Here is an 11,601-nt window from a genome sequence, read left to right as displayed (position 1 = left end):
TGTACAGTATGTAGCCAATTGAGGGGGGGGGGGGGGGGGGGGTTGACTACAATGTTAAAGATCTATAATCTACAATATGACAGCATTTAGTGTGCATTCTGACACCATGCATTGTGAAATTGTTCTGTATTTTTCGCACCATGCATTGTGAAATTGTTCTGTATTTTTCGCACCATGCATTGTGAAATTGTTCTGTATTTCTCTTGAGACACTGTAAATAGAATGCAGGTTAGAGTTTCAAGAAATGCATCCAAGCAAGAAAAACTGTAAACCTCACTATTCTGTTCTCACCGTGATTAGCTGCTGTGACCTCACCCATCTTTTGTTCCAAATTCATGGTTGTGATTAATTCACATTAATTGAAGTGTTTTCTTAGAGTGTTTACTTGAAAAGATGCCACAGCAAGGACGATAAAGGTAGATACAGAGGGTTCAAATTGGTGAACATTTGGGGCTAAGTTACCCACAATGCCTTTATGAGAAAGATACTCTGACTTGCCTGGGCTGGATCAATAAGCTAGCATGATGGCATCACGTTTTATGCATTCAATATTTTACCCTACAGAATTACATCTTTTCTGATAATCAGATAGGTAAAGTTCCACACCAGGATATAAATAACGTAGATACGAATGAGTTATATAAGAAATGTAGTGATGAATGTATAGGTCTACTACGGTATGTCTGTCCTTTACTAGATGAAGGGAATATAATCTTGGGATTGGTGTTCAAATATAGCCCAAAACCAGTTGTTAATTTGTTATTGCAAATATAAAAAATGCGCTCATAATATGCATGAAGCATATGTCATTGTATGAAAACCTCTTTGGCTGCCTGCAATATGATTCTTGCTACCTTTATTGCGACAAGCAACAACGAAATTACAAGGTGCCAATTTCACTCAGTTTAATACTGTACTATATCAGGTTTAGTTTAACCATTCGAAATATTTTCATTCAACTTTTCTACGCCTTCAGCCAGACCTAAGGCAGGGTGTGTCAAAACGTATCTCTTGACAAGCGCTCACTACCTGTTTTACAGGCCTAGCCACTCCTGCCAGCCGTAGCCTGTGGGGCGGGCCGAGCGGAGGGACTGTAGGGGTGGAGAGGGAGAGAAAGTGAATGCAGGATGAAGTGGTTGAAATGTTGTTCTCCCAGGTGGAGGCCCCACCCTCCTCCCAGCTCTGTGCAACAATAAAAGCAGCCGGCGTCAGCAGTGCTACACTCACAGGATCTCCACTCTCCTTTTGAAGCACACTCAGCCTCAACAATCCTAGAACCAGCCATGAGCAGCAGGAGATCAACCACCACCACCCGCTATGCCCAGTCCTATGCTGGACCAAGCGGCGGTCGCACCTCAAGTATGCGCAGCAGCTCTGCGGGTATGGGAATGGGATCTGTTGGTGGAGGCAGCTACGCTTCCAGCAGCAGAATGGGCTTCGGTGGTGCCTATGGCGGTATGGGTGGCGGTATGGGTGGCGGTATGGGTGGCGGCATGGGTATGGGTGGCGGTATAGTACCTATCACAGCTGTGACAGTCAACTCCAGCCTGCTGGCCCCACTGAACCTGGAGATCGACCCCAACATCTCGGCAGTCCGCACCCATGAGAAGGACCAGATCAAGGGCCTGAACAACCGCTTCGCCTCCTTCATCGACAAGGTCAGTTCAAATTAATTCTTGTGTGATACTTTTACTTAGCTATGTTCCATATCTTAACCCTCCACGCCAGTAACTGGGATGTGCATGTGCTCCATCTGGATTACATGCACCTTTTTGTAAAATGTTTTGTCATGTCACCTGCCAGAAGGCAATGTTCACTCTGTTCTCCCTTCCAGTGTTATAACATTGTTCTTCTGAACTAAAAAATACTTTGCAATAATGCCCCAATTACATAGCACGTGTAGTGCAAGTGGAAGTGTTTGATGTTGCACAAGATAATCTATTTATATCATATATTGCAAAATATTGTGTCACATGACAAAATCATTGCATTTGGCATTGGTCAACTCTCCTGTAAGACATTCCTTTTGGGAATAAAGCTTATATTCTTAAAGCTATACGCACACTTTTCCATGGCATACACAGTCTGGATAGGTTATGAAATGATATGGTTGTGGACAGGGTGTGGCTGTCCAGAAAGCCCATCCCAATGATGCTATCTAGGAAGCCATGTAGGTAAAGGTGTGGTCTTTTTGTGTTCCTGCTATGCTTGTTCAAACTTAACACAGCAGCATACCACCATCTCACACGCCCTTCATCTCCATTGAAGTTCAAGGCCATAAAGAAACAGAAATGAAGTCTGTGTAAAAACACATCATACTAAAAACAACGCCACACATCTACTCTGTTCATTCCTCTGCCTTTACTGCTTCAACCTACCAAACTTTTATGACAGTATTTGCCAGTCGTAGTAGTAGACGACAGTGTGACAGATGTGACAATGTCTCTCTCTACTCTCTCAGGTACGCTTCCTGGAGCAGCAGAACAAAATGCTGGAGACCAAATGGAACCTGCTGCAGGGACAGACCACCTCCCGCTCCAACATCGACAGCATGTTTGAGGCCTACATCTCCAACCTGCGCAGACAGCTGGACGGGCTGGGCAATGAGAAAATGAAGCTGGAGGGAGAGCTGAGAAACATGCAGGGCCTGGTTGAAGACTTCAAGAACAAGTGAGACTTGATGGCGTGATATTGTGAATATATATATTGATATTCTTATATATATATTTTAATGGCCAGAGAATGTGCATGCTAAGTGGGTCCCTTGTGTTTTTAATAGGTATGAAGATGAAATCAACAAACGTGCATCAGTGGAGAACGAGTTTGTGCTGCTGAAGAAGGTAAGGATGAGGAATGGAGCAAGACCCTCCTGCCATTTCCTAATGCAGTATGAAACTAACCTACATCGTTACTTACATAACACCTTTTTATAACTTTGTCAATAATTCTCTTACCAGGATGTTGATGGCGCATACATGAACAAGGTTGAATTGGAGTCCAAGGTTGATGCTCTTCAAGATGAGATCAACTTCCTCAGGGCTGTCTACGAAGCTGTAAGTACTTATATATCTTCTATATAAAACTATAGACATATGTGTTGTTTTCTAGTTCTATTTCTATTGTTGAATATGAGACACCACTGCCCATGCAACTGCAGTACAAATTGATGACATTGTAAAACATCAATTGGTTTGTGTAGGAGCTGCGTGAGCTTCAAGGTCAAATTAAGGACACCTCAGTCATTGTGGAGATGGACAACAGCCGAAACCTTGACATGGACTCCATCGTGGCTGAAGTGCGCGCTCAGTATGAGGACATCGCCAACCGTAGCAAAGCTGATGCAGAACAGTGGTACAAAACCAAGGTGAGCAAACAACAAAAAAAAGGAAATCGTTTTAACACTATTAAGACACTATTACGTTTTTTCTGTTTTGTTTCATTTCTTTCTTGTTTTTGCTTTTTACTTAAAATGTTTTCCATCTTGTTTTCAACACTTTCCATGTATACTTTATTTGTCTATGCCAGGTTGAGGAAATTCAGACAACTGCTGGACAGTATGGCGATGACCTGAGGCAAACCAAATCTGAGATCGCAGAGATGAACCGCATGATCGCCCGTCTTCAGAATGAGATCGAATCGGTCAAGGGACAGGTAGGCATGCACTAGAGAACCTCTATATGATCTATCATCTATGATGAATGGAATCAGTGTGAACCTTAGTGAACTCATTGGTAGAGGTAGCGGGGGGTTAATTCCATGTCATTTGTGTGCAACAGAGGGCTAACCTTGAGGCTCAGATCGCTGAGGCTGAGGAGCGTGGTGAGCTGGCAGTGAGGGACGCCAAGCTCCGCATCAAGGACCTGGAGGATGCTCTGCAGAAAGCCAAGCAGGACATGGCCCGCCAGGTGCGCGAGTACCAGGAGCTGATGAACGTCAAGCTGGCCCTGGACATTGAGATCGCCACCTACAGGAAACTGCTGGAAGGAGAGGAGTCAAGGTGGGTGGTTGGAATTTTTACACTTGGCACCATTTACGGCCGTATACGTTTAGGAAAGCTCTGCCTCACACTGCAAAAACAGTCTCAGGAAGATTTTTGCACAATACAACAGAAACAACTGAAACACATAAAGGAGAGAGAGTTTATTATCCTTTTTAATCTGCCTGAAGTACTTTAGCTACATGTATACTCCTGAATGCTGAATGAAATACTATGCTTACACCTATCTGCTCCTATCAACAGGCTCAATGCGGGTCCAGCGTCTGCCACCATTCATGTGCAACAGAGCTCTTCAGGTAAGCTCTATCTTTTAACATCATTGTCACCAATCATCACCAGAGAATGAAAAAAAAATAAACGTGAACATTAAACAGCCTTTGACGAAAACAACTATGAAACTGGCTGACCGCTCTTTTCTTAATCCACAGGTTTCTCCAACTCTAGCTCAGGCGGCGGTGGTGGTGGATTCGGCTATGGTGGAGGCTATGGAAGTGGAAGTGGAAGTGGCTATGGAATGGGGGGTGGCATCACCAAATCTTCAGTGTCAACCCAGTCCAGCTCCAGGCGCTACTAAAAAGTGCAAAAATCGGTTCCCTTTTTCCATGGTGCTAATCCCACACTCTAAACCGTTCCAGTGAAAGAAAGGTTGAACATCTAGTGATCCTAAGATTTTATTTTTCTTTGAAATGTATCTCTCTCTCTCACACACACACACACACACACACACACACACACACACACACACACACACACACACACACACACACACACACACACACACACACACACACACACACACACACACACACACACACACACACACACACACACTTCTCTCTCTCTTGTGTGCGTGCATGACCCCACACACACCCATACCCACAGTCCATAGATATGTTACACTGCCACCTGTTGGGTTTCCAGGATCAATAGATGGTCTGCCTAAACTGCACTGTTGAACATCAATGACAGGAGCTACTGAATGTAAAGGCAACCTTAAAACACACATCCGCGAGGTCAGCCACCAACACTGTTATCATGTTATCAACACTGACATCTAAAGGCTCATACATAGTCTGGATTTACGGTGGTGGGGTGACCACCGAACTACAACATGACGTCACTGAGGTGACCACCGAACTACAACATGACGTCACGAGCCACGGTGAAGAGCAAACCACCGCCACCGCTCCAGCCCATCTCTCTGTTTTTACTCACCACCGCTCAATGTTATTTCAGCTCCGGTGGTCAGCTCACCACCGGAGTGGTGGTCACCTCATCACCGAAAATCCAGACTATGAATAGGCCTTTAGTAACAGAACACAAGAAGACAATGGTCTTGAGAAAAAGTTAAAACGAAGATAGTGAAAGCATTTTGTGGACATTTGCAGTTGCATATGGTACAGTAACAGTACATACTAAATGTGTATGTAATACACCAGACATCAGGCTCCTATAGGACAATTGGTACAGTATATGTGTATGTGATACACCAGCCATCAGGCTCCTATAGGACGACTGACTTTATGCTATGCATTTTTTTTTTATATATATTTTTATCCCACGATTTTGTAACCCATTTTTCACCCCTGTGTCAATCATCTAATGTGATCCTGGGCTCTACACACCCTCCACCAACCTAGTCATATTATATGGGGGACAAGGGGAGAGAAACGGACTTAACTCATGCTTCCTTCATGCCTGAGTGTCCAAGTTGCTCCTTTACACCTGACAGGGGGGAGTTTCTCTGGTTGGACGTAGCGTGTGGAAGGAACACGTTATTCCAACCAGTTCCTTTCCCCTCTCACAAAAGCTTCTTTTAAAGTAGCTATTCATATGTATTTGTTATTTTATTTTCTGTTTGGCAGTTAGTTACTGATGTTCCAAAATGTACCATAATGCAGTGTTCTGTAAAATGTTTTGTACAATAAATTATACAATGCAGAATAAATACATCCTGTAGAATTTTAACACAAGTCTGAGACTCTGTTCAAATACGAGCAATACATGCATCATGTATCACCCCTGAGGTTATTATAATGCAAGGAAATATGGCTGGTAATGCTTGTTTCTCTCCAAGAACAACTGAGGATTTCAGTGAGGCTGAGAGGGAGCAGACATTTGGAAATGCATATTGAATCCCAATGAATCCAATGCACTTAGGGCTTTTCTGTATCTATTTTAATGATACAAGTGAAGAATGACAGGAGAGAGAGAGACGGGGGAGACAAGCAGCAAAGGTCGTCATGAACGGGACTCGAACATGCGACGTCAGGCCAGAGCCTATTTGTGGCATGCGCCTGGACCACTAGGCCAGCGGGCGCCCCGTCTAATGCACTTTTAAGTATATCATTGCATTATATAATAGACATGACAGTAAAGTTGAACTGAACTGAACTAGTTGGAGTAGTAGATGGAACATTGTTTTGTACTTGCCACACCTTTGAAGTGTGAACATTTACGACAAGATGATCATGACAGTTGTAAGAATTAAAAGAGGCAATTCTGGGAAATTGCAAAGTGTGATTGCCTACATCGCAGCCGTCGAAAATGGAATCGCTTTTGGCTCCGCGTTGATGAAGCCACCCTCGACACGCGATTCAGATTTGGGATGGATCGGACATTCCGTGCGTGAGTTGTGGCGTTTTTTGTAAAATAGGCCCCTCCCACTAACTTCGGAAGACGATTACGGCCGAACGATACAGAAGATCTAAATTCTGACTGTGCTGTTTTAATCGGATAGGTCCGGAGATCATGTGTACCGATTTTTGTGAGATTTGGACAAAATCTTTAGGAGGAGGAGCAAAAAGTGTGTTTTGAACAAAATTCAAAATGGCGGGAAATCTATCTAGACGCAAATGGGCGTGGCCTATATGGGGAGATGCGTCATGACCCAAGGAATCCAGCGGAAAAAAACATTTTGATTTTACGACCTACGGTTCAAGAGTTATACACAAAAACGTAAAGTTGGCTGTTATAGTGCCACCATGAGGCCGACCGGTATACTTCTAAGGTAATTAATTTTAGTAATTATTATGAATCTCTCCTCCAAGTCTTGTAAGTATAGCCCTTACGGTCTCAGAGGAAAAAATACTTGAAAGTGAGGAAAAAATACTTTTTGCATTTTCCCATTCATGTCTATGTGGAAATTATAATTAATTCATATCAATTAAATTATCCAACAAATGTCTTAGCAAAATACAAGCACATATGGCACATATGGCTCGAGTGCGTGCGACAAAAACTGTGGAAGGAGTAGCACGTCAAAATAAACAGAGCAGTAAAACAATAGTCTGATTGCCCTCAGGGCAGGCAACCACACTAATTAGCATCATGCACGCTGTACAATTGCCATATACCTTCTGTCTTTAGGCATCAAACTGACTGACTGACAGGTGGTGTTGCAGGAATGTTTTGTATATATATCTGTGGTGGAGTGGATAAGCCTGCTTTTGACAGGTTACAAACTGTATTTGTCAGTTACATAAGAAATATAGATACCATGGATCTGAGACCATAAGAAAAGTACAATTATTTTCCAACTTAACGTGTTAATGTGCAAATGCCAGTGCCATAATTGGACTGTACAGTAAAGCCACATACATTTAAATAATTGGTTATTTATTTACTTAGCAGGGACAATGCACATTGATCAACCTTTTTCAAATCCATGTAAATGGGCCAGAACAACAGAACAGAACAGCTCGATTTACTCGACTTGCCACCAGCCAAACACACTACATCTGATTAGCACTTTGCAGTCCCTCTGGTAGTTGCCCTTATTGCTCTATCACCACTGTCCCTTCGATCTATGAACTGGTTGGGAGGGGGTTGTGGGAGAAAATATAAAACTAATAAATAGTTAGTTTAGGATGCAATAATGTGTACAAATCTCTTTACCCTTTGAACACACTTTCGTTAAAAAGCAAGCACATTTGCAACATTGTTACTGTATCTGCCCAGAGAATAACTTTTAAACTGTTTGATGGTTCGATTCGATACACGACCAAGATACCCATGTACCTGTCTAAATACTTCCTTAATGTAAACGAAGTCCACACCCACAACACCAGAGGGAGTGCAACAAACCATGTACAACCCAGATTCGGCACAAACAAGGGACTAAATTCTTTTCGCTCCTATGCGACCAAAATGTGGAACGCCCTACCAACAGTCATTAAGACATGTGAATCCCTTGGCTCCTTCAAAACTGCTCTCAAAGGGCACCTACGGATGGCTGCAATTCGAAACTGGCCTCTGTAAAAGCTGAATTTTTATCTGGATTGTACTATGTTTTTGTATGGACGTGGTGTTGGGTGCCTGCACATATGCACACATGGCATCAACGCATGGTGTTGTGTGCAGGCGCCCTACACTCTGTCTTTCGTTTTCTTTTATCCCCCTGTTCCCCTCACTGTATATATATATTTTTTCCCTTTTCGCTTCCTATATGATGAATTCCTGTTCTGTTCTTTAACTACATAGAAGTGTCTATTTGTTTGTCTCTAAATGTTTTGATGAATTGAACAATGTGGACCCTGTTGTAAACAAGTGTAAGGCTTAATTGGGTCGTCCACTCACAGTTAACAGTCTTTGTATTGAGTTTGTGCTTGAAATGTACTGTAATTCTGCAAACTGTTAATAAAGATTTCAATCAATCAATCAATTTGTATTTTCAATGAAAGGCTACACACTCAAAACTAGTAGGTGGTGAGTATTCAGCTACAGGCTACAGCTGTTTCATTCAACAGTGATGCTACAGTGCAGATGTTCATACTTGAAATGCATGAGGTCATACAAGAGCTTTAACATAACAATTGCGTCAATGAATGAATGAAACAGGCTCGGTGGAACGTGACTCTCAGTAGCCTAGACATGATCATGGTTTCATCTCGTCCGCAGTGAGTAGTGACACACCCAACCAGATTAAAGAGGTGAGGTGAGCACCACTATTCCCATGCTTTGTTTTCTCCTGCTACCATGGTGAGCAATACGCTGCACCATCTGCTGCAAGTTCTGCAACGCATTCAAGTTCAAATATTACAACGGTGAATGGTCGTATTCCAATTGTCATTTTCATTCCAATGACATTACTTTCCAACAAGGGAAAGGCTTGGGTGTGTGATTGCGTGTGTGTGTGTGTGTGTGTGTGTGTTCTTCTTTATATTTTTATTTGTATTTGTTTTTCGTGTGGGGGGGGGGGTGCAAACAGTTTTCTTGTTGGCAAGATGCTCGCTGTGGCACAAACAATCTGCTTTCCTTGTTTCAAGCACTTCCAAATCACTATGAAGTGAGGGTGTGTACGTCTGAAGGTGAAAGATTGACCCAAGTAAAAGCTCCTTTGACAACACTCCCAAATGAACACACCCACACAACCCCTACGGACAATCTAATACAAGCATCAAGGGGTGTGTTCCTCTGCTGAATTTTCTTTGTAGCGTATCGACTGAGTAGTTTCACTCTATTTATTCAGGTCCACTTCACATTATGGATAACTAGATTCAGTGTTAACCCACCAATGCTAACAAATTAACTAAAAATGTTTTGCTGTGCAGCTGTGCAGCTTCATATCACCTGCATCTGATGTTATGAACTGATAATCACCAATATGTTCCCTATCAGACCATGCAATGGAACAATTCTACATACCGACTACCATACTGTATATATAAAAGAAAAATCATGGTTATGACTGAGGTTATGGTTAGAGTTAGAGTTAGCACTCAACTGGATAAAGCTGTAAATTGAAATTCCCCCACGGGATGAATAGGGTCCAAAAAGTAAATAAATACCAATGTGAAACCTTATACCTACTGTATACTGCCATTACCTGGTGGTGGTGTATAGCACTCTAAGTACTGTTGTTGCTTCAAACTCAGGGGGCGCGACTGAAAGGAATGGAGGAAGTGTGGTGCCCACTGCCGTTTGGATATGAGGTTATCCCCAGATCTGACCGATATGTCATCCATATATAGGCACAAAAGGGACACAGACAGACTCTGACAAAACCCCCGACACTATGACCCAGCAGACATATCGGCCAGATCTGTGTGAGAGGGGGAAGACAAAATCCAAATCCATATTTTACTCATTGATGATATATTTTCTGGCCCGAACCTCTAGTGACTCAACAATTTGGCAAAGGTTTCAGCCTGGTCCCATACCATTGACTTCCATTGTAACTTAAAGGTAAATATTTCAGGAAAATATAAAACATCTGTGAAAATGCATGGATGGTACTTCCTTGGCCTAAATGGCAGTGTGCACAAGGAATTCTGCTGTGATTGGTAGCAATTGGTCCAGTGCTTTGCTAGATTAGTCCTGGACAAGCAAAGCAAAGTTACCATGTTTACCCAGGGTAACTGGACTAAGCTCAAGAACTTGTTTACAGCCAGGCCCTGCTCATAGAACATTTCATGGTAGGGGTTCAATGCCTTGCTCAAGGGCACTTCAACGGTTATACGAACTAGCGACCTTCCGATATCAAGACCGCTCCGCAAACCGTTTGGCCACCGCTGCCCCATAGCACACGTAACGCACATAAATAAGCCTTTTCCATCAAAGATTTGAGTTTTAAATGCAGCACTTGTTATGGAACATAATTCCCTGCAGGCGTTTTACAGTAGACAGCTTTGGTTAGACAAATCTGATGAACAGGTTTCTTTTTTTATAATATTTGTTTTATTTGGAAAGTGCAGTATAATATTACATATAGCATTTCTACAGACGATACAAGAGCAGTTCCCAAGATTTTCTTCTTTTCTTTTTTTCCCACCCCTCTTCCCTCCCTCATCCCCCCTCCATGTGGCAACATCTCCAATGTCTCTGTATAGTATAGTCCTTTTTCTATATAAGACATCGAGTCCACACTCAAACAGGGACATACACGGCAATAACACTTCAGGTGGTACATTTCAGGAGGACAAGTAAAAAAGTGGGCGGAAAAAGACAAAAGGAACAGAAACAACAACAACGAAAGTATATGATGAACAGGTTTATAATTATATTACAATTACAAACCCTAAAGCAACAGACTTTCCTAGAATTCACATTGTTTGAAGAATGTTGCACCGTGAACCAGTAATCAGCTCATTCCATTCATAACAGTGACGTTGAGGCTGTGGGGCCCGGGGGGCCAGGGACCCCATGAGGAATTTGACCAGGGATCTCGGGCCCCATGAGGAATTGGACCTGAATATATATTCGCCTCGGTTCGTCCCGTTTGTACCGCACCAGGTCGTGTCGCACCCGTTCGTGCAATTCTCGTCTTGCATTGACTTTGTATGTAATCGCGCCGCTCTAACCATCCAAGTCTTTTTTCCTCACTGTCTGGGACGGGGTGTGGTGGGGGGTGGACCACGTTGCCTGTCCCTTGTACACATGCAGATCTGGCATTGAAATGCTAATCTGGGTGCTTGGTTTCACCTGCCAGGTAGGTAAGGGTATGCATGCATACAGTACTGTACTCTGCTTAGGCAACTTGTTCACAATATGAAACCACCACCAGCAAGAACACCCTGGCTGGCAACAGCGATGCCAGCCTGCCGTTGAAACCTTCCACCGACCCAGCGACAGTTCTACAGAACCTGCCGAAGCGGACAGGACTA

At 43.0% G+C, this 11,601-nt stretch overlaps 1 protein-coding gene across 1 annotated transcript; it reads left to right on the top strand.

Annotated features, from left to right (window-relative positions):
* The first annotated feature begins 1,215 nt into the window (after positions 1–1,215).
* On the top strand, positions 1,216–4,755 carry LOC308328420 (intermediate filament protein ON3-like). Its single transcript, XM_080782237.1, has 9 exons — positions 1,216–1,658; positions 2,462–2,670; positions 2,780–2,840; positions 2,958–3,053; positions 3,200–3,364; positions 3,526–3,651; positions 3,777–3,997; positions 4,241–4,293; positions 4,426–4,755. Exons 1-9 carry the CDS (start codon positions 1,284–1,286, stop codon positions 4,569–4,571), a joined length of 1,452 nt encoding a protein of 483 aa, XP_080638363.1. The 5' UTR covers positions 1,216–1,283; the 3' UTR covers positions 4,572–4,755.
* Positions 4,756–11,601: the final 6,846 nt, after the last annotated feature.

This window comes from Protomyctophum bolini, assembly GCF_963924005.1.
Source record: "Protomyctophum bolini genome assembly, chromosome: 2".
NCBI classification, from domain to species: Eukaryota; Metazoa; Chordata; class Actinopteri; order Myctophiformes; family Myctophidae; genus Protomyctophum; species Protomyctophum bolini.
This window is presented reverse-complemented; position numbering and strand designations above follow the sequence as displayed.